Source organism: Argentina silus (assembly GCF_951799395.1).
Source record: "Argentina silus genome assembly, chromosome: 4".
NCBI lineage: Eukaryota > Metazoa > Chordata > Actinopteri > Argentiniformes > Argentinidae > Argentina > Argentina silus.
Window position 1 is genome coordinate 6,329,993 of NC_139658.1, and position 22,925 is coordinate 6,352,917.

Below are 22,925 nucleotides of genomic sequence, written 5' to 3' on the forward strand. Positions count from 1 at the left end.
TCTTACAGTTAATTAGTCCACACTCTATGTGGTGATGGCCAGAAAGCACTACTTGAACATTTTCACTTGAATTATGTCCTCTATATAACCCTTCATAACCATTATTCAGGCCAGAGAACAGTCTATTAAGCTACTCAGTCATCAGAAAATGGGTCATCCTAGTTAATACGGAAACATCTGGGGAAAAATGTATAAGTGCGTGTACAGTACAGTACAGTACAGTCACCATAGAGTCACCCAGAGTTTGTGTGTGTTTGCGTGTGTGTGTGTGTGTGTGTGTGTGTGTGTGTGTGTGTGTGTGTTTGCTGTCAGGCCATTTTATATCACAGCTGTCTGAAGCACAGCTATCAGCACAGCTAACACATTCTGTACTGTAAGTATATATATATATATATATATATATATATATATATATATATATATATATATATATGTAAACAGGCAATAAATATAATAGGCAATAAATATAGTGGCAACCACAACAAAAGCATTTCTATTCTTTAATACTTAGTGTTTAACATGAGTTTACACAGGTTGGAATCCATCAACTGTTCAGATATACAATTCAATGTTCAAGAAGTAAAGTGAATAATCAGTTCACTTTAAAAGAATGAGATACTTTACGTAGTTGAATTAACAAATATACACTATGGCTGGCACGAGCAAGTGTGTGTGTGTGTGTGTGTGTGTGTGTGTGTGTGTGTGTGTGTGTGTGTGTGTGTGTGTGTGTGTGTGTGTGTGTGTGTGTCAAAGAGAGAGCATTTGCATGGAGAAATCTCATGTGACAGCTGGATATCAGTAAAGGCATCTTTCACAGAGTAGCTTCTTCAGATCTCTAATCATCAGTGATTATCATACCATCTAATAAATGACTTAAAGCAGAACATATTGAGGGGAAAAGGGGCTCTATTTATTATTGTCATGTATAACTGGCTCCCAAGAACAGATTCTGGAATGTCTGGACACACACAAATGGTGCAATGTATCACTAATAAGAATACCACACATACCCAAGTCTAAGCATTGTAGAATTATATTAAAAAGGCTATGGGTTTTAAACTGTATCTCTAATCTCAAACTTTGAATTTAGCCTCCATTAACCTCCATTATCTTTTAAATTAATCCTTTGAGAGGTAATCAGCCAATAGACCCACCCACAGTCAAATCAAAGGCATTGCATTTTGTTTTTAATTGCCTTGACAGTGGCCTCAATTACTATAAGTATTGCTCCCAATTACTGTTTAATTAATTACATTATATTAATTATTATTATATTATATTACATTATATTTATATTACATTATATTATATTGGCTTACTGGTACATAGATTTAGACTTACTGTAGAAATGTTATCATGACCGGATTTGATACACAAGCAGCCAATGGGTAATAACTGCTCCCAATGTAAATGCAATGTACTTATTATATTTCGAAGGGAAACGAATGTCCTACTTTAAATGTGCAATTGCACTCCAAGACCAAACAAACAAAACAAAGCAAACATGAAAATGAGTGCTACCATTCTGTTTCATTCCATTCACACAGGACTAATTACATTACGTATATCCATACCCTTGTTACTGTAGTTATATGTAGGGAGCTTGTATGGCAAGGAAAATGATTTTAATGAACAAGATCTATCAAATATTAAGGCTTGTAAACAAACATATCTATGCACTCTTTTAATTTTAAACATTTGAGAGTGACATTTTATTAAATATCTAACAATTCTGCTACATCAGATACACAACCATTTCCATAAGTTCATAGATAATGGAAAATACATTACCAATACAAAGAGAAGAAATGCTAGTCCACTGTCCATTCCTTTCCACTGTCTCCTCCTCTGAAGTTTAATACATTCCCTCTGTTCAGCTACCCTCTTGAAGCTACTGGCCTATGTACATGTAAAGCTCCTAGTCTTTTAAACAACTAGACTGGATCGCATTGTACCCACATGATCGTAACACATCCATTACTGTTAGGAGGTGACACTGCAATTCTTCACTGGACCCTTCCCTGACCTTTGACCTCTTCACCTTTACTCTCTCCCGGTTTTGTCAAAGCTTCGGTCCATCAGACCCAGGCACGGACATCGCCCTGCCAGTTCAAGCCCTGCCCACGGTACCAAGCACGTGTGATTGGCTGAAACAGCAGCAGGAGTCTCAGCTTCCGGAGAAACCCACAGAAAATGGCCGCCGCTACCACCACCAGTGGTGACATCATCACGAAGCCCAGGATGATAAGAGCGGAGCAACTGTTGTCATCAAGGTAACGGCAGATAGGAGAGGGAGAGTCTAGGACCTGTGGAGGTAGACAGGGAGTTACATAACATTCAGAGATAGAGATACTCCAGGGATAATGACGTTTACATTGATAGAGTACAGTATGGGTTTGAATTGTAATTGTTAGTGGAATGAAACAAAAAGCAAATGTTCAGGCTTTATCTTTTACTGAACAGAACTGAGGGTGTGTGTGTGTGTGTGTGTGTGTGTGTGTGTGTGTGTGTGTGTGTGTGTGTGTGTGTGTGTGTGTGTGTGTGTGTGTGTGTGTGTGTGTGTGTGTGTGTGTGACCGTGTGGCACAGAGTAGTGGGGTGTGACAGACTTTCTACCAGTTCAGATAAGAGGCAGCCCAGAGCTGTCAATAAAACCCCTGAGCTGTCAATCACCTGTGAGGGCCAGAGAGAGAGAGGGAGGGAGTGGTAGGGGGAGAGGGAAGAGTGAGACAGAGACAGAGAGAGGGAGCGAGAGAGAGAGGAGAGGTTGAGAGGGAGATGGAGTCAGAGAGAGAGAGAGAAAGAGAGATAAGAGGCCTTCCATGCAAGACTGGATTAAGAACCTGACAGCAATGCTAATAGGTGCCATGTACAGCCATTATCACATTCAGATACATGGGACATGCATAGAAACTGTATACACACATACACACACAAACACACACAAAGAAACACATTTGTCTATTAAATACAAGTATCCCACACTTAAGTATTGTCTTATTAGGGCTGAATTCTCTGAGAGCCATTTGCCTAAGCATTCTCCTATTGTCAGCATTTTCAAGAGGAATTTCTCCTCCCATTTCTCCTCCCCCTCACACACTACAAATAAGCCTATACAAATAATACACACACACACACACACACACACACACACACACACACACACACACACACACACACACACACACACACACACACACACACACACACACACACACACACACTATATTCCATTCACTGTGCACATTTTCTCCTCACCCCACTCATGATATATTGTCTGTAGGCCAAGGCCCTGCTGGGACTCGCTGGCACTGGCACTGACTCCAACTATCATGTCTTCTCATGAGTATGGCCTCTCACTGTCCCATCCATCACCACTAGAGGAAACTGATGACTAAGATCCCCTACACTGGGAGACGAAGGGCATGTACTGTACATACACCTGTTGTACTCTACAGAAACTATAGAAATTATTCACACCCTTTATTGGCTCACAAAGGTACCCTATCATTTGGCATTTTCCACATTTAAATCACTTTATGATTGTTTTAAGTGCTACTTCTACTACTACTGCAAAGTTATATAACTGGTATTAAGAACTTATTTTCCAAACCAAGAGGAAAGAGAAATCAGAGTGAGTCAGCGTTTTGCCTACAAAATTCTGCCAAACCTTTAAAAAAAGTGAGCAAGTGAGCTGTAAAAGAATACATACAATGCAGAACCAACAACAGAGCCACATTTCATTGTAACATTCATAATCAGGACTTCCAAGCAAGGCCACTGGCACAGAGCCAACTTCACCCGATGAGGAGGTGAGGAGATATGGCCACTGAGCGCTGTCAAAAGGTGATTTGGGAGGCATGCTCAGCGCCAAGGGCAACAGCAGCTGTAGATCTTAGGAGAAAGTTTGGCATCAGACTGATGACTAGCATTCAATGATGCATCAGCTTCATCTACTTGGTCTTCATGAGGGGCATGAGGGGAAGACCGCCTCGGAATGCAGAACATGATCCTTTTCCAGACATTCTAGAATCCAATTCTGTCTAATTGCATTCCAAGACAACTTTTTGTTTTGCTTTAGGGAGGCTTGTGTGTTTTTTTTATTGGGCACAGCGTAGGGTAGAGTGTTTTTTCCCTGGTTATTATTTACCCTTTTGCAGGTTTTTCTATGAGTAACATAAAGTGAATGAATAAACAACAGACAGCGAACCATCAAATTGGTGAAAAGGAAAATATGGCTTCTCCCTCGCTCCGGGGCTCCCATCTGCTGCTGTGTGTGAGTGAGTGTGCTCCTCCCCCTCGTCCTCTCAGTCAGCATTTGAGGGGAGAAAAAGCGCTCTCTCTCTCTTTCCATTTGTCTCCAGGCGATTTGTATATTTTCCCTTCCCATGCTTTGTCTTGTCTGAATTAATATATATATATATATATATATATATATTATTCCTCTGTTAGATGAGTGTTCGCTGATTTGCTAAAGAGTTGCTGTTAATGGATAAATGTTCAGTTTTATGAAGATGAGAAGTGTGTTTTGGTTTAGTTAACTCAATTAATTTTTTACAAGGGAAGGGTCATGAGCAAATATTTTCAACGTTGTATTTACCAGTAGCCAATGGTCCCTTACCAACTTTCCAAGGGAATAAGTTAAACTACATTGAAGCACTCTTGAGAGAAATGTGGTTTGTCAAACTAAAGCTACTTTGAAAAAGTATTTTGCAACATCAAAACTACTTCATTCAACACACAGTCCATTCTGTCCATGTGACAAAAACCGGAGACTGAAAGGCTCTGTGACAGAAACTGGGGACTGAAAGGCTCTGAAATCAGAGAGAAACACTGAGGCAGTGAGGGAAGACATTTTGGGAAAATGTTTTGAGTAGTGACAGTAGCTTACTACACCGCTACATGGCAAACTACTGGAAACAATAGTAGGATTTGAATTTAGTTTAACTATCACCACACTACTGCAAAATGCAGTTAAACGGATAGTTGAACTACTCCCAACATTGCAAAAGAATGTGACTCATGTTAGCAGGGGCTTCATCTCCCTGAGATGTAGGCCTAGTGATGTGTCTGCCTTTGACCCAGGGTGTTCCAAGTGTCTATGCCATGATCTCACCATTTTTTAATGACTTGGGCTTGTTGTGCTTTGTTGAGTAGGGAGGGGCAGGAGCGAAACATCTTTCATGTAAACTCATGTTTAATAACTTACATGTTGGGGCACAACACTTATTTGCACGTGAGGTTCCTTGACACACACGTAAAGGTTGTTTTAGCTCATTTCATATGCAAATCAGATGTTATTTACAGACAGAGGGTTGCCGTTGGTAATAGGGGCTCAACCTCAATGTCTTTGAGATGGTTGGCCAATCAACGGTGATCCTGTGTCTCATGTGGTTCCCTGACTGACTTACTGAGTCGGTGTTCAGTTAAGCATCTGGTGACATATAAACCAGGGGTGGGAGTGGCTTGGTGTTGACTGCAGTTGCTCTGTGACCTGAATTTTCAGAAATGAAAACCCACCAAGGATCAGAAAATGGCTGCCATGAGAGCTGGCAGCCAATTCCACTGTTCAGTCTCTCCAGCCCATGATCTCATATAGCGCTGTTGTGCACTCTGAGGAGTTATGCTCTTGGCCTCGGCAGCAAGGCAATTAAGGACAGAATGGGAATTCTTACCACAGCACTCTGATCAAACATACACGTACATCAGACATTGGGAGTAGGCAAGGAGTGTTACCTGACCAGTAGAAATGTCCACTCCCTTGTCATAGGCTACTAACTAGGGTCAACCATGTTTCCTGGTCAAGTCACATGGTCAGGAAAAAGGTGTACAGTAGTGGTAGCTACTCACCCGAGAGTGGCAGAGGAAGCCAACATAGAGCAGTAGAGAGGCAGGCAGCAGTACAAGGGCAAACACTATAACCAGAACCACAACACACACCACCGCCACACCAACGTTCCACAGCAGTAGCCCCACACCGCAGGCCATACAGGCACACCTCCCCCTGCGGCTGCCCCATGCACTGCCCTCGCTGTGAGCCGGAGGAGGGGGCAGCATCCGCACCCCCTCGCCTATCCAGAACTCATCCTCCTGCTCCTTCTCCTCGTCGCCAGAGCCTCCCTCATCCAGATCCACGTCCACACCACACATCCTGATAAAGGGAGAGAGAGATAGAAAGGAGAGAGAGAGAAGATAGAGAGAGAGTGGTAGAAAGAAAGGAGACAATTTATTGAGGTTTTATCGTGTGGAAGGTGGATGGTCCAGTGAAATTCTCCATTGACAATGAATAATCCCGCAGTTCCTACAATCACATCTATGTTGTTTGATTTCCCACATCATCACTCCTTTACCCACGGTCCAGAAAGGAAATGGAGAAACCACACAGTTGTCACGGAGCAAAAGTCAGATTTGTGACTCATCTGACTCATTTGGTGGTAAATCATAACGAAGGGTGTTCCACAAGGATAAATTCTTGGTCCGGTTCTAAACAATATTGGATTATCTGTAAATAATTGTAAACTGCATCTATATGCTGATGACACTGTTGTATATGCTATTGCCCCCACGACTGACCAGGCTCTTTCTGAGCTACAGTCTGCATTCACTGTCCTGCAGAGAGCATTTGTTGGGCTGAGGTTGGTGCTTAAATATATGTTATTTACCAAATCACAGAAACATTTATCTGATTTATGCATATGTACTTTGGGTGGTGCCCCCATTGAGTATGTCCCCGCTTATAAATACCTAGACATTTGGTTTGACAAAGACTTGACGTTCAGAAAACATATGGAGGAGCTTTTTAAAAAGCTAAAATTTAAGGTGGGCTTCTTTTATAGGAATAGATCGTGCCTTTCCCTGAACAGCAGAAAGCAGATTGTGCAATAAACCTTCATGCCAGTACTTGGTTATGTTGATATCATCGACCAAAATGCAGCAGCCACTCCTCTTAAACCTTTGGATGTGCCCTTCACCCTTCGCTTTATCACAGGTGATAGTTTTAATACTCATCATTGCATTCTTTATCAAAAGGTTGGCTGGACCTCGTTAAAATCCTGTAGATCTCTTCATTACTCCCTTTTTGTGTATAAAGACTTACTGCATAAACTCCCGGTTTACCTAACCTCATTATTAAAAATTCAAGGACATAAATTACCTAACCCATTCTCAGAATTGGTTAAGTCTTGAGGTTCCTCGGGTCTCCACCAAATTGGGTAAATCCGCTTTTAGTTATGGTGCACCTAACATGGATATACAGCTTGTTAAACAGTCTTCTCAACACTCAGGACAAATTAAGTATAGATTTGGTGTAAATTAAGTATAGATTTGGTGTAAAGCTGTCTGAGCTGATATGACATATGTCCAAATTAGATCAGAGGGGTTTGGGAAAACCTCACTTTCCTCCTTTTCTCTTAGGCAACCTTTCTAGTGATTTGCAATTCAAGCTGATTTTTGAATCTAACCCTAGCCAGGCCATTTGGACGATGTTTGCTGCTGTTAATGCAGTTTCTCATTGTTTGGGTTAAGTGCCAGTTACTGGCGGGAGCTGTGCATAAACTCCAACATCAATATTTCAAATCTCATTAAAACACCATCAAGCGTATGTGTGGACTGATACTCAGCAGGTCTTTTTCATATTACAGTCAGGATCCAACTTTGTACTTTAGATGTTATATCCTAACACATCATTGCCTGACTTATTAGTGCTCAGTTTGAATCAAGTTAATATTTTCTGTCACTGCTCTACATCATTTATATATTACCTGACATTAATTAATCAGACAAAGCCTCCATTAATTTTGAAAAGAGAAAGAGTGAGAGGATCAGAAGTGGAGGGACTCTTGAGAGACATAGAGATGAGCTACGTAGGCTTACGTACAAGTATGTACAGTAGGCATGTATGTACTGTATATATACACTCACTTAACACTTTATTAGGAACACTATACTAATACTGGGTAGGGCCTCCCTTTGCTCTCAAAACAGTCTCAATTCTTCGTGGCATTGATTCCACAACATGTTGGAACCATTCCTTTGAGATTTTGGTCCATGCAATTCCTGTAGATTTTTCAGGTGCACTTTCAAGCTGTGAATCTCCCGTTCTACCACATCCCAAAGGTGTTCTATTGGATTCAGATCCGGTGACTGGGAAGGCCACTGAAGAACACTGGAACTCATTGTCACGTTCATGAAACCAGTTTGAGATGGCTTTTGCTTTGTGACATGGTGCATTATCATGCTGGAAGTAACCATTAGAAGATGGGTAAATTGTGACCATGAAGGGATGCACATGGTCAGCAACAATACTCAAATAGGCTGTGGCATTCAAGCGATGATTGATTGGTATTAACAAGTCCAAAGTGTCCCAAGAAAACATTCCCCACACCATTACACCATCTCCACCATGAGAAGGTGTACAGGTGTTCCTAATAAAGTGTTCGGTGAGTGTATTTGTATGTATGTAGGCTACAGCATGTTGGCCTTTGTATAACAGTATAGTGGAGATGTACAGTGAAACATAGAATAGGACAGCAAAGTGCTTGAAATAATTTAAAGTGGACACAAACAGTTTAACTTTAATCCTTTCCCTACAGAGATTGATAAAATAATACCTAATCTAATTTGAATGATAACATCACCCAAACACGCACACGCACACGCACACAGTAAGTTAACACATTACAGTAGGTTAAAATCCGGACATTATTGTGCCTCATCTCCCCAGGTAACAGATAAGATGCTGTTTGCTACCGGTGCAGCTAACCCATGCATATGAATAAATGCTTCCTTGTTTTGCAATATGCTAAATAATGAATAATGGGAAGGAGGGCTGAATGTGTGTCAAAGGGGGCACTAGAGAGAAAGAGAGAGAGAGAGAGAGAGAGAGAGAGAGAGTGGGAAAAAAATAGAGAGAATGTAGCCTAATATCAAGTTTGTTGGGCCACAAAATGCAACATACCCGTGGCACATATGTAGATCAAATAGCATGTCCAGTGCAGTGTCAATAAATATTGATAAATAGGCAAACAATAAATTACCGGCCCCAATGCCTCCTCTCACCCCCATCCTGTCCCATCATTGAATCAATAACGGAGATCGATCATGACTCTCCTACTCGGCCAAGACTGATTGATCTGTCATTCTGAATTCAATCAGTCAGACACCTCTACCGACCCGCCGAAGGACCGGACAGGATCGCAATCGCATCACGTAAAACCGCTACTCATTCTTGGCATAGTCTGAACTAAAATAATTCACGGGCAAACATTGTGATAATAATATTTATAATAGTTAATAGCCTAATATCCCCGATTATGTTTGTGTAATTAATTCATTTTTTTTCCCCCTGCTTCAAACAAACTCTATTTTACGTTTTCCTTTTATATTATTTCTCATATTTCTCAATATAAAAGCATCAGCTGTTTTCCGTAATTACCAAATACTTATACATATACATATTTAATATGAAAATTGCACAAACCTACCTCGAAATGATTTCTCGGAAGTGTCCCTTACAATGGTTGACTTCTCAAACTGGTGCTGATGAAGTAAACTCAGGTTTGTCAAAATATTTGTTCGAATCCCGATGCGTCCATTGCTTTGCCTACGCTACAGTGTCAGAGCGGTGCGTGCGTGCTGTGTGATGGTGTGTATGTATGTGAACCAGTGCTGTAAGTCTGTGTGGAAGTCCTGTCCACATCAGCACTGTTGGACACACCGCGGTGTCCTCTCCCACATTAGTGACTTCACGCAGGCAGAGTGAGAGTGTTTATTATGGGGACGCACGACGCATACCAATGATTCCATTATTCGCCCGTTTTAATGATTTCCCTATTATAATTCCATGAAGCCAACTCTTTCACAACAAATCCTTTTTTCCATTTTATTAACGTTTTACCTCATTTTGAAGGCTCATCTTTGATATTTTATCCCACACATAAATATCCTTTTATCTAAGTTTAGCTCCCACCTCCTCCCCCTCCCCCAGCATCTCATGATCATCATCATCATCACCATCATCATCATCTTTCTCATCACTACATCATCAGCACCCTTCACACATCTTCCTTCACACATTTTTTTTAATTTAGATTTTTTTAATTAAAATTATGAGTCTTTTATATTTATTTAATGAAAACCCTCAGCAATTGTACATCAGACACAGGACCAAGAGCCAGGGGCAGCACAGCACACACCCACCATACAGACATCAGTACTGAGGGGGGATATGGAGGCAGTGCTTATTTATCACTCTATTTATCCCACTGCCACATCAGCCAAACATGAAACAGCCCTACCCATCATCCCCATTCAGTGGACAAATAAACAAGCATGCAAGTAGGGTATGACAAACAGGGCCTGGACACTCCCCATATGTCACAACATAACAGCTTCTAAACAGCACTGAATGCATCTCTGTCCTCTTCGCACATTCCTCCAACACAAACACGTCAAACACAAATACAGCAACAGAGAAAGTTGTCTCTGAGGAAAACTATGCTGTGAAGGAATACTTCATTATGGCATGATGGAGGCTATACAGTATATTCCCTAACAAACATCTGGATGAATAGAAAACTCTCTGTATGTATGACCTCTCTCTCTCTCTCTCTCTCTCTCTCTCTCTCTCTCTCTCTCTTTCTCTCTCCCTATCTCCCTCCTCCATTGACAGTCAGTGTGAGATAAGGAGTTGATCGATTTGTTTTGCACCAGAGAGACAGACAGCCAACCTTCCCATTTTATCTGTGATAAACCTAATCAGATGGAACAGAGAGGAGGAGGGGGGGGGGGGGGTAGAGGAAAAGAGAGGAGATGGAGATCAATAAGAAAATTAAGTGGTTTCTCTTGCATCTTGTTTTTGAAGAGAGTAATAAGAGGTAGGATTTGAGATAGAAGATGGAGATAAAGAGATTCCGAGATTAAGTAGGTTTAAAAATACCGTTTACTGTAAAAACAACTCAGGTCAGTCTTTCCCACTGATATTGATTAGAGCTCCATGCAGTCATACTGACATCTGCTGGTATTTTTGGTTATCATCTAAAACATTGTATTTCAGGTCTTTTTTGCTCACTCTAATTATGGCGATAACCTGCTGGTTCATTCATTGAAAGGTTTCAGATCAAGGATATTAATGACCTTATCCTTCTCTCTCTCTCTCTCTCTCTCTCTCTCTCTCTCTCTCTCTCTCTCTCTCTCTCTCTCTCACACACACACACACACACACACACACACACACCCCTCTCCTAATTCAAACCTTTTCTATATCGGCCTGCATCTCTTGTCATGGTAACTGCCACCGCCTACAGTAACTGTGGGCAGCCCACTTCATTAGTGTCCATGTTTGGAGCCATTTGAGTTCTCCCCACAGACCAGAGAGTGGACCAAGCCGTACTAATGCACCACTGGAGGCTGGTGGAGGCAGAAATCAGAGGATGGGCTCATTATGATGTATGGATGGAATGAGGAACACGTTTGATACCATTCCTGATTTCATTCCATGCATTACAATGAGCGCGTCTGCCTCCACCAGCCTCCACTGGTGCATTAGTACGGCTTGGTCCACTTGGTCCAGCCTCCCCTTTAATGGACCTGCATTCCCGTCTCTTTCTCTCTCTCTCTCTGATGCTCTGCTCAGCCAGGCTTTTAGAGTCAGTGGAATGTCTCGTCCTCTTTCTTAGTTTATGTTTGTCCTTGTTATTCAATCATTGTTTCCTGTTTATTTTTGTGTTCCTCACCTTGTCTCTTGTTTCAGACACTTCACCACCTGCCCTTGTGTGTTTCCCTCCTGTGTGATGTCTACCCTGCCCTAATTGGATTCACCTGTTCCTCATCATCCTTCCCTGTGTATTTAGTCTGTGTGTTCCCCTGTCTCTGTGCCAGGTCATCTTTCTACCTTCGTGTCATACGTCCCAGCAATTTTCCTAGTTAAGTATTCCTGGTTTTTGATAGACGATTGGTTTTCGGACTTCGCCTTTTTGCCTACCCCTTACTGGATTATCTGCATACTCTTTGACTGCCAACCTGTGTACTGAACCCTGCCTTTTTGGAATTAAAGACTATTCTTTTGGAATTAAGTTTTTGTCTCTGAGTCGTGCAGTTGAGTCCTCTGCCTGCGTACTGCAGTCATTACAGTCAGCCCCATCTATTTACAGATGGTCACTAAGGGTTGCCATGGCATCTTGACATATCCCTTAAATGGCTTAGATCAAAAGCACTTTGTCATGAAATGATCAGATGGCTTATAACCTTTATCTAGAAGTAGAAAAAGGTATATTAGCGTTATGAACACACATAATGAACACAGATGACAGAGCAGTTAATGGATGAGAGGGTGTTCTGTAATATTAATACTGTGACGATTGATACGTTGTTTATTCAATCTCTCTCTCTCTATGTTTGTGTGTGTGTGTGCATGCATTGGAAAGAGTTTTTAATGAGCACAGTAGTGTGTGTTGGTTTAAAGAAAGAAGTCTTGTTTTAACATGTTTGATTTGTTTGTCATTTGCATTAATAATCTTTTCCAGAAATTATAATGTTCCAATATTACTGGTGTCCATGGTGACCACCTTGGGCTGAGTGGAGCTATGACACAAATCATAAGAAACACAAAGGTGTATAGTCCACAGTCAGTTTATAACACACACACACACACACACACACACACACACACTAAGCCTCTGGACTTTTGTATACTTCAAAAATGCCAAGGTTTATTGATGTAAGTTTTTTCAAAAATGAGATCAAAAGTACTTTATATTACTTCATATGGGGTTTTTACACTTCTGAATCAAAATGCTCTTTTAGCTTCTTACAAAGTCTCTTTCATCATTTAACTATCCAGTATGAAATGTCTATGCTTAACCCAACAGCAGACACTCCACCACCATGAAGCTGTTTTCTTGCAGTACATCTTTGCACCAGCAGAGGGCAGCATGATCTATCAAATTAGTGTCTTGGAACAGATGGGCAGCTGACTTGTCCTGGACCACGTTCCCACCACATGATGATATTACACCACAATGCCTTAACTGCATCACTGCAGATAGAGCTCTATTGATACAAATGCAACAACAAAAGCTTTATTCTTTTGGAAATATCAAACATCAAAAGGCAAACTCCAATATGTCAGAAATAGCAGTCATAGTCTTGACATAACATCAAAGACAAAGCATTTGATAACACATTGAGACAATAAAGTTTTGTCTGTAGCTCTATGATTTATTGTGTCAAAACAGATTTAAAGGAAATAGACTACAGCTTCAAAAGTCTATAGTCGTGTCTGGGTGCACGTGTATGTGTGTGTGTGTGTGTGTGCGCACGTGCGTGTGCGCGTGTGTGTGTGCGCACGTGCGTGTGCGCGCGTGTGTGTGTAGGTTTATCAGAAGGTGGATAACAAATAGTGTAGGCCTAAACAAGCTAGTGTGTTTGTGTGTGTTCACCTATAGGTTTTGTGGCGTTTGGAGAGTGACAGCATGAGTGACCATCTGGTTGTGTACATGTGCATTTATAAGCCTATAAGTTTTCATTTTAATTATTTACTTTCAAAGTGCTTTAGAGTGTTGAATTAAAAAAGAAAAGAAAAAAAGAGGTTGGATGGGAGAGAGAGGGAAGGAGTAAATGATGTTCTGTTGGACAGAAAAACCCTAAGGACTGGAGGAAGAGTTTGGAAGATCAATAGAGAGAGAGAAAGACGAAAAGCACACACACCGGGCGAAGGACCTACCCTCCGTCAGATGTGTGTGTATGTGGGTGTGGCTCTGAGTGTGTGTGAGCATGCTGAGAGTGTGTGTCTGTGTGCGGGTGAGTGTGTGAGTGAGTGCCACTGTGACCCCCAGGTAGAGTTGAGGGGTCCACTGCACTCTCTGATGGGTAGAGCTGCATCAAGGCCCCCTCCTGGGCGCCCTCCTTACTGCAGGACTGGCAGCTGCAGTGGAGGATACGCTCCACCAGTTTATCCACACGGGGAGCCTCCTCACTGCTTGGGCAATCCAGAGTTACCTACACGCGCACGCACGCACACACACACACACACACACACACACACACACACACACACACACACACACACACACACACACACACACACACACACACACACACACACACACACACACATTTTAAACAAAGTCTCATCATCCTCAACAATGTTCCCCTGTTTTCATCCCAAATGATCAGTATTTGTCAAGCATGACACAGCTGGCAAATAAACAATGATACTGTCAAGGCTGAAAAACATTTAGAAAATAAATAAATTCACACACTGTTATCCTCCCAGAAACAGTTTAGTCAAGAAAATGAAAATCCTCAGAAATGCAATCGGAGACAGTCCTTTGATATTAGGGTTGCATGAATTGAGAATAGATGGACTCACGATCATAATCAAAATATGGACTGATCTGGAACATGGACTGATCTGGAACATGGTCAATTCATTCCCAATATGTAGGGGCAGATGTACTGTACAGTGTATCAGGACTTTTCTCTTGAGGCATGAAGTCACCTCACCTGTGGTCCTACCCTCCTATCCAACCTGGCTGCTCTCCAAACTACATACACTTCAACACAAGGCCTTTGTTGTTCCAGGACTCTGGAATCTCTGGCTATTAAACAGTGCAGTTTAAAGACAGAGGACAAGGGCAACCTCAAATAAAATAGATGTCATGCAGGACATGATTTTTTTTCTTTCTCATCCCACAGGTTAATATATTGTGTGTGTGTGCGTGGGTGTGGATGTGGAGGGGGATTGGGGGTTGTGGTAGAACATGTTTATACTGAAAGGTTAGCGTATGTGTACATCAACTGGTGTGTGTGTGTGTGTGTGTGTGTGTGTGTGTGTGTGTGTGTGTGTCTGTGTGTATTAAACTTACCACTTCCCACTGTGTCTGTGCAGGCATGCAGGAGTCACAGTGCACCAGAGACTCAGTTGACTGCGGGAAGGTGTTTGGGACGCTGTAACTGAAGCACTGCCCCAGACAAGCCCTTGGAGGGGAGAGGGTAGGGAGAGAAAGAGTGTTGAATGCCTGTTGATTCTCTTTGGAAGTGGTCCAGGTACTACAGTTCAATCCAACTGTAGTACTTATCAAGTTGCATATAGGCTATTATATTGCTGTTTAGTTAGTAAGTGACTCTCCTGGAAATTAATGCCTCTGCACTTGTTAGTTGAATAGACTTTAAACTTTGCATTTGTATCAGAGGTGTGTGTGGGTGTGTGTTTGTGTGTGTGTGTGTGTGTGTGTGTGTGTGTGTGTGTGTCTGTGTCACAACAGTCAATGATGGGAATGAGGGAGAGAGAGAGGGGGGGGGGGGGGGGAAGAGAGTAGGGAGAGAGAGAGAGAGAGAGAGAGAGAGAGAGAGAGAGAGAGAGAGATAGAGCTCTCCATACTGACCTGTTTTGGATAGAGCGAGGCTGGCAGCCCGTGTGCCCGACTATCTGTGTGATGTTCTTGGCCTCGCACCAAGCGCTCTTGTCAGGGAAAAGCGCCAGACGGTTGATGTGTGCGGGCGGTGCCGTCGAACACAGCGCAAGTAGTGCGCAGCAAATCAGAATTCTTTGCCACATGACTTCACCTTAAGGAGAACACAAAATATATTGTTTTCATAACCACCTGAAGTTCAGTTACATGGACTTCTAAACCTGATGTATCAAAGTGTTGGATAATCATTTGGACCTATAATTTACGCGCCCAAGAAACCCAATTTTAACTGTCGTAGCCCTAATTTGGAGGAAAAAAGTGTGTATTAATAGCCTGCTCTATGCTGCTTTGTCCCTTCGTATATCCGCTTCTTCACTCATCCATTTAAACACAGAGGCGGTCATAGTCTACATACATACTCACATGGCTGAATTGGCTCCTTCTAACTAACCTCACTGACTGGAGAGGAGGGGTGTTCCATACCACCTGACTCTAATAAACTATCAACGTCCACAAAATCCTCTCTCTGTTGTTTCTTTTGAAAACTGCTCAGGCCAGTCACGTCATTTACAAACTTCTGGGCCTACAAAATCCTGTCTCTTGGCTCATATAAAAATGGTTGGTCACGAAGCCTAACAAGGTTTCCCCCATAAATACCGTAGACAGATTGAGTCTTTTTTCTTGTGTGTTACTATTGAGGATGTTTTGCAGTGTCCTAGGGCAAATAACATTCCAGAAGGATTCAATATCTCTGTCAACTAACGAATGCCCCGTGGCTATAAAACAGAGCGTGAGAGGCGATTGGAAGGGGAGCACGGAGCGTAAACGCTGGATAAAGAGAATTGAGTTAGGCTATAATTCCATGACGAGCCATTTCAATTCGGCCATACAATGATATCAATGATTTTGCTATGCACTATTATTGCATAGAATTAATTATAACTTTTTGGCTGTAGGCAGTTTGTAATAATTATAACCAGGTCACATTGATTAAGTCAAACGCTTCCAAAGTACTGCGTAACGAATATAATTGTTTGTCTAGATAAAGTAGGCCTACTGGATTATATTTATATTTGGATGCTGTGTTGACAACATCCAAATGTACATATAAATATCGCTTAATCCTAGTCACAGATGGGGCTAAATTAAACCATAAGGAGTTTACCAGGTGACATTTTGTATTGAAACAGTTGAAACACTTGAAACAGTCTACCATCTCTCTGGAACAGTATAAGGAATAAAAACGAGATCGTTAAATGTCAAGGACCATGCTTACCGTTGCGAACTGCCGAAATGCCTGTTGAGTTGACCGAGGCACTGTATCCCGCTGAGACTCCCTCACCAAAGCTTCAACGCAGTCTCTCCCAGCACTCTCGCCACCCGCCCAGCAGGAGACCGGAGAGACGATGGGGAGATGCGTGGAGTCGAGGCGCTGAAGATGATAATCAAATGGAAAATATAACTGGTTTAGGAGAGGCGAGGATTCTTCAGTTTTTTCTCCAGATTTAGGCTACCACAAAACAATTACATCATCCGGTAGAGAGAGAGTGAGAGAGAGAGACGGTCAGATGAGAAGAGTGAGGAGATAGTGCGCATTAGTAACCCAATCTGTCTCTCAGTCCATCAACCCATTCGGTCCCTCCCCTCGGTCCTCTTATCTCTCCTGTTCTGTATGTTTCCACCTCTTCTCCACAAAGATCGTAGCAACGGTAGTCTGCTTCTTGTTTGCATGAAGCAGTTCTCCAAGTTCTTTCAAACTTAATCTCGCCCGTGCTTTGGTCACTTTATTTGAGTATAGGCGCGGCTGCGCTTCCAGACAGGGGTCCCGCTGTGCCGTTGTTGGACGAATGAAAACGGGAGGGGAAAATGAGTTTGGCAGGTCTGTAGTTTAACAGCTCTCCGTGAGCATAGAGAGACCTTCTCCATTTCAGGTCATACAACACCGTAGAGGCATCAAGACCATATGTACACGATTTAGAATACTCAACCATATAATGCTGCTCTCTTACATTTATGAGGCAACTTGGAGTAAAATACAGAAAAACAAATTGTCTGGAGTGAGAGGCCAACTTCATCACACCCCTCCAATGCATATAGCTTATTAATAATTAAAGAATAAGATCAAGCTGGATTCTGTATCTCTGATGTGCATCTTCTCAGGTGTGAACTGGTACAAGAAGTAGACTACTGGACCTGAAGTTGATGTATTCTTTTCTATTGTACCTTAACCTTATCATTACCCCCTGTCTGCAATACTCATCCTCAAATAGTTCAATTCCACTCTAATCCCAACTGGGCTGCTCTCCTCCCCACACTCTTACCTCCATCTTTTCACCATTTACAGGAACCCTCATGTAAGCTCTGACTAAAGATCAGAAGTAATGCAAGATCAGAAGTAACTCAACTGACTGTATGTTTTCTGATTAGTGGCTATAATTAGTGTGATTATGATTGTGGACGGGAGAATCTGCCAGACAGGCACAGACAGGTAAGGATATTGCTAGAAGTACACCCCCCCCCCTTCACCCACCCTGCAGGTGTGCAGCTTGGATTGTGTCCGTATAAGCACCCCTACCAGTGTTCTGCGCTTCACTTGCAAACAAATACTTTGATAGACAGGGGAAGAGTGAAATAGCAGAACCATTTTTTGAGAGGATGTCAACATATGTGCCTTACTTTGTGACTTATGCATTGCAGAATGTGCATGAGCGTTTATATGTCCAAGAGTGTCTTTGTTGTGTCCAAGAGTGTCTGTTTATCTTTGTTTGTGTGTTAGAATGTGTTTGTTTATAAGACTGACAGAGAATGTACTGTGTTTTGAAATTGTGTGATGTGAACATGTGCATGTAGGCAACATATCTGGATGTGTAAGAGGAAATGTGTATAGTTTAGACTTATGAGAGATCAGAGGAGTATGAGTGAGTACATATGTATGTGAGTGTTTGAGTGTGTGTGTGTGTGTGTGTGTGTGTGTGTGTGTGTGTGTGTGTGTGTGTTTGTGTCTGTGTGTGTGTGTGTCTGTGTGTGTGTCCAGACGTGCACAGTGCAGTACTCACCTGTTAGTAATAAGGACTGAGCTCCAGTCCAGAAATGGCATTCCAGAGCATTCCACAAATTCTGCTGCACCAGGGGGCTGGACAAACACACTCTCACAAAACATGTTCAGTCGCACACACTCACACACACATACACACACACACACACAAATGATCTATCACAGACTCGCACAGCCATTCCACACACACACACACACACACACACACACACACACACTTATAATCACTGCCAATGAACACACAGGCATATAAAATTGCTCCGAAAACACACACAAGCTAACCTGATCACTCTAAGCCCCTACACACAAAGTCACTGCCAACACTGTTCACTTCCAAAACACACACATCCATTGTCCACCTCTCAAACACGGATGAGGACAATGTGCATAGCAGGGAAGATAAGACCTGCACCTGGAACACTTATGTTGGACCCTCCTTGCTGTGTGTGTAGCTTGTCTTACAGTTCTTCTGACCTCCTCATGCTTGGTGTTATAGCAGAGATTACATTTATTGCAATATTGTCTATTTTCATAAACTTATTAGTTGCAAGATGGTTTCTCAATCTAAACATTTTTCTTCTCTCTTTTTCAACCTGTCTGAATGTTTAGACATAATTGTCCCTCTTCAGCATCCATATTTTATCTATGCCTTTATTTTGTCTCTGAGCAGTCTTTTTTCTGCTTTCACTCTTTTCTTCAGGGATGCAGGTGCTGAACCTGGCTCCCATTCCAAAACAGCAGGAGTTGAACTCTCCTACTCATTAACACGCAAAATACTTTTTCCTCTCTCCCCCCTTAACACACGCAGCATGCCAAAATAATTTCAAAATACACATGTTCTTTGTAAGCACTCAATGACTTTATTCTCTCTTTCTCACGAACACACACACATTAAATCAGGGTTTTATGTCAAACTCTTCATTATTGTTTTATGAAATATACACTGCCTTGTGAAACACACAGTAATTACACATTGAGTAGCTGAGGAAACTCCATAGAGTGCGAGATCAAAAACAAGCAGCAAAAGACGAAACAGCAACTTCTACATCAGCGAACCCACATCAGCCATCTTCTACTGGTCCTGAAAGACAATAAAAAGACATACAGTTATTAAATGGCATACCATTAATGTATCAGAAATACAACGTTTAGATATCATGCTGTGTTGAAAATCTCTAATGTGTACATACACCCAACTTTTGTTATGTGATTTACTGACCTTAACCATGTGGCCGTGAAGCAGGTACGGTGACCTGAAGTCATGTTGGCAGTTGGAGTAGCCCATGCCCAGTCCCACACCTGAGCCAAATGCTACAGGCCATGTGCGCCCTGGAGAAGACAAATACATTAACGTCTGAAGATAAATAAATATTACTTACAGATTCAGCATTATCATTTATCAATCCGGAATTTTAGTATAGTCTAAGTATCAAACATCAAATGGAACTTTAACTCCCCTCAAAAAGAGGGAATAAAAGCACAGATTACTATAACTCTTCTCTGGTGCGTCTTAAGCAATACTCACTTTTGAAGAGGAGGACTGAGAACACAACGCCCATGCCAAGGCCAGTTACTAAAGAGAGGGGAAAAAGAGAGAAAATGGGTGGGGGGGGCACATGAGCTATGTTACTTATCCACAGTGATAGAAACACAATCTGCAGCTCATACTATGATTAAGTATTTAGGTAATGCACACACACAGGTATGGAACTCCCTGGTGTGCACGGAAGTAAATCGTCTCTAACGATGTGAGGTGGGGCACATGACCTTTGACCCAAGAACGGGTAAACAGCACCTGTCAGCCAGACATTGTTCATTAGAGAAAGAAACAGAGGGAGAGAGAAGAGGAAAAGGAAGTGAAAATGAACTTGAGACAGAGGCAAAGAAAAAAAAGGTTGGAAAGCAAAAAAGTGTGACAGGGTGCACCAAATGGAGTGAGAGGGGGGAGGGAGAAGTCTGAGTAGGAGGAGCTAGTGCAGTGGGCGAAAGGCACAAAGGAGGAGGACGCAGTTCTAAAGGTAGGAGGAGAGATGAAGGCGATAAGCAGGACTGGTGCTGCTATCTAGAGATCTGGCAGGTGTTGTGAGAGTGAGGGTCCAGTGTGGTCAAGTGTCAGGTGGAGTCATGTGAATCCTCATGGCCAGGGCCAGGGGGTAGACAGGTGAACAGACAGACAGACAGATAGACAGACAGACAGACAGAGTTACGCAGACCAGAGGGGGAGCTTGAGGAGGAATGTGTTTGTGTGCTTTGGTTCACCTCGCCGTGGGCTGCGCCCCACCCAGCTCTGGGCCAGCCAGCACAGAAACACATAAAAACAACCGTTTGGGCCCCTCCGCCTCTTAATTGGATTCAGAGAGCTATGCAGCATGACCGATACGCCACTGCCAGAGCACTCAGACGCTGCTCTCGATTACACAACTTACAAATGTCAAACAAGACCACAAAAACAAAAAAACATCCCACACATCTTTATTACTGCTGACATGCAACAAATCTTTCTCCTCTTCTGCCTCTCTCTCTTTCTTTCTTTTCCAGTCCAAGTACAAAGATTTACAGACGTTTCTGTCTCTTTAGACCCACTCCCTCTTTCTCTCTCTCACCATTTCTCCTCCTCCCTCTCCCCCCCTTCCCCTGTGATGGTTGCTTAAACGCAGGAGAGTTGGCCAAATATGAGGGGCAGATCTGCAACAGATTTACTGTTATGAACCTCTAAATACAACCACACAGTTTTTATTCTCTCTGCCTCTACTTTCCCTTCACCTTTTCCTCCTTCTCTCCCTTACTCCCCTGCCTGTGGATCTGTCATTCTGCTCTCCTGTTGTTCCTCTGTTGTTCTGCAGCTCGATCTTTCCTCACTGGCATGCTATTACAGGCTCCCTGCTGGGGGTAATGAGATTTCACAACTTTCGGGCCTATAACAGTGTGGAGGGGTGGATACTTGTAAACCCAGATGTTGTCAATCCATGCAAATACAGAATCAGCAATGTAAAAACAGTCATCATGGTTTGGAAGTCAAAGATCCAGGCCAAGATCGTCGGCCTCCCTCTAGATTTCAAAGTGGGTAATCGTCCCTGCTCTTTAAGCTGAAAAGCTACTTGCCTTGCCACCAATTTACCTTAATCTCTGGGCAGTTACAGGCACCAGAACACATTTGATCTTTATTTCAACATGACAGACAGTCACACTCAAATAGAAACTACTTGGCTGAAATAAGACTATTCATGTAGACCTACATCATGGCTATGCCTATTGTGGAATTGAAAGGGTGTTTTTTTTTGTTTTTTTTAAACTTGTTAAGCATATTCATGGTGCCAAAGAGATACAAGTAATAATCACGCATTATTAAACTGTTTAAAAATGAGGAGCAATGAGGCTTGAGAGGACAATTCTTATGACTAGCTTATTATTACTATATTATCATAATGCTCGATGACTCTGATATGTTATGCTTATAACACTGTAAATAAAAAGTGACCGAAAATTGTAAATTGTTGGCATGATAAGCAGGCTGTTGGTAAATTACTAGTGACCATGTGTTGTGACCACATAGGTGGTGAGATATGTTGCTCAAATTATAATGGTGAGCAATTGTGGAAAAAATACACCGTATTTCCTAATCCTCTCCAGGGATAGTGGTACATTGGGCAACTGCATTATAACATGCATAACCCTCGGAGATTCTTGAAGCGGTTATCAACGCCATTAAATTGTATTGGTTGCTGAATAAATGCTAACATTGCATCAAATCGCTAAAATGTGGACGTGAAGGGCACGAGAGCTGTGTGTGATGTAGCTACGTAGCCTACTGCAATGATATCATGTCATGTCAACCTACAACACAATTAACATGCGCATAAATGATTAGATGCACGACAAAAGTAGGTTATTATTTCAGTGTCAAGTTATTTGACAACACTTTTAGGCAACAATCTAAAGGTTTTACAATTGACCTCACCGGTAAACCAACGGCCCAAATGACAGGTGAGGTGTCCTGGTTTGGCCGATTAAGGTTTATCTAAGCCCCGGCTAAAACTGCGTTGTGTTAGGTCATATTCGGAATCAACGTGTCGATTAATTGCTTCATCAAAATAAGAAAATTACCTAATTTCACGGCGCTATCAGCTAGGCAACGGTCCCATTTCCGTCCGTGTTCTCCTGCCATGTTTTCGGCTGCTGAAATTATCGCGAGATGCAGGTCATGTGATTCTCCAAATCGCCTCAGCTAGTGCCATGGGCAGCGAATGTCAACAGAAATATGCCTAAAACAAATTAATTTCATTATTCGCCCAATTCCTCTTCTTTCTACAACCTATCTAACATTGCACTTTATTTTGTAATGTGATGTTCTGTGTTTTTTATGTGCTTGAATGTGTTGATTATTATTGTATGTATGTGTCACCACAAACGAAGTTACTTGGGGAAAAATAAAGTAAATCTAATCTAATCTAATCTAATTTA

General features: G+C 42.1%; 3 protein-coding genes across 3 annotated transcripts; all 3 read right to left on the reverse strand.

Annotated features, from left to right (window-relative positions):
- Positions 1 to 518: 518 nt before the first annotated feature.
- Positions 519 to 9,613, reverse strand: tmem88bl (transmembrane protein 88b-like). The gene is made up of 3 exons (XM_083668470.1): positions 9,482 to 9,613; positions 5,850 to 6,150; positions 519 to 2,306 (listed from the first exon to the last, which is right to left on the reverse strand). Exons 2-3 carry the CDS (start codon positions 6,147 to 6,149, stop codon positions 2,079 to 2,081), a joined length of 528 nt encoding a protein of 175 aa, XP_083524596.1. The 5' UTR covers position 6,150; positions 9,482 to 9,613; the 3' UTR covers positions 519 to 2,078.
- Positions 9,614 to 13,053: 3,440 nt separating this feature from the next.
- On the reverse strand, positions 13,054 to 17,087 carry nbl1 (NBL1, DAN family BMP antagonist). The gene is made up of 4 exons (XM_083668468.1): positions 16,686 to 17,087; positions 15,383 to 15,563; positions 14,864 to 14,975; positions 13,054 to 13,994 (listed from the first exon to the last, which is right to left on the reverse strand). The coding sequence occupies exons 2-4, from the start codon at positions 15,553 to 15,555 to the stop codon at positions 13,716 to 13,718; spliced, it is 564 nt and encodes a 187-aa protein (XP_083524594.1). The 5' UTR covers positions 15,556 to 15,563; positions 16,686 to 17,087; the 3' UTR covers positions 13,054 to 13,715.
- A 2,220-nt stretch (positions 17,088 to 19,307) lies between these two features.
- Positions 19,308 to 22,678, reverse strand: LOC310803179 (MICOS complex subunit Mic10-like). The gene is made up of 4 exons (XM_083667865.1): positions 22,569 to 22,678; positions 19,990 to 20,037; positions 19,684 to 19,793; positions 19,308 to 19,545 (listed from the first exon to the last, which is right to left on the reverse strand). Exons 1-4 carry the CDS (start codon positions 22,627 to 22,629, stop codon positions 19,537 to 19,539), a joined length of 228 nt encoding a protein of 75 aa, XP_083523991.1. The 5' UTR covers positions 22,630 to 22,678; the 3' UTR covers positions 19,308 to 19,536.
- Positions 22,679 to 22,925: the final 247 nt, after the last annotated feature.

Coding starts and splice junctions, on each gene's coding strand:
- tmem88bl (XM_083668470.1), bottom strand. CDS start 6,149: ATGTGTGGTGTGGACGTGGATCTGGATGAGGGAGGCTCTGGCGACGAG. Junction 2,307..5,849: donor GCTTCCTCTGCCACTCTCGG/GTGAGTAGCTAC, acceptor CTACCTCCACAG/GTCCTAGACTCTCCCTCTCC.
- nbl1 (XM_083668468.1), bottom strand. CDS start 15,555: ATGTGGCAAAGAATTCTGATTTGCTGCGCACTACTTGCGCTGTGTTCG. Junction 14,976..15,382: donor CCTCGCTCTATCCAAAACAG/GTCAGTATGGAG, acceptor CTCCCCTCCAAG/GGCTTGTCTGGGGCAGTGCT. Junction 13,995..14,863: donor CACAGACACAGTGGGAAGTG/GTAAGTTTAATA, acceptor GTGCGCGTGTAG/GTAACTCTGGATTGCCCAAG.
- LOC310803179 (XM_083667865.1), bottom strand. CDS start 22,629: ATGGCAGGAGAACACGGACGGAAATGGGACCGTTGCCTAGCTGATAGC. Junction 20,038..22,568: donor TGATAGCGCCGTGAAATTAG/GTAATTTTCTTA, acceptor CCCTCTCTTTAG/TAACTGGCCTTGGCATGGGC. Junction 19,794..19,989: donor CTCAGTCCTCCTCTTCAAAA/GTGAGTATTGCT, acceptor TGTCTTCTCCAG/GGCGCACATGGCCTGTAGCA.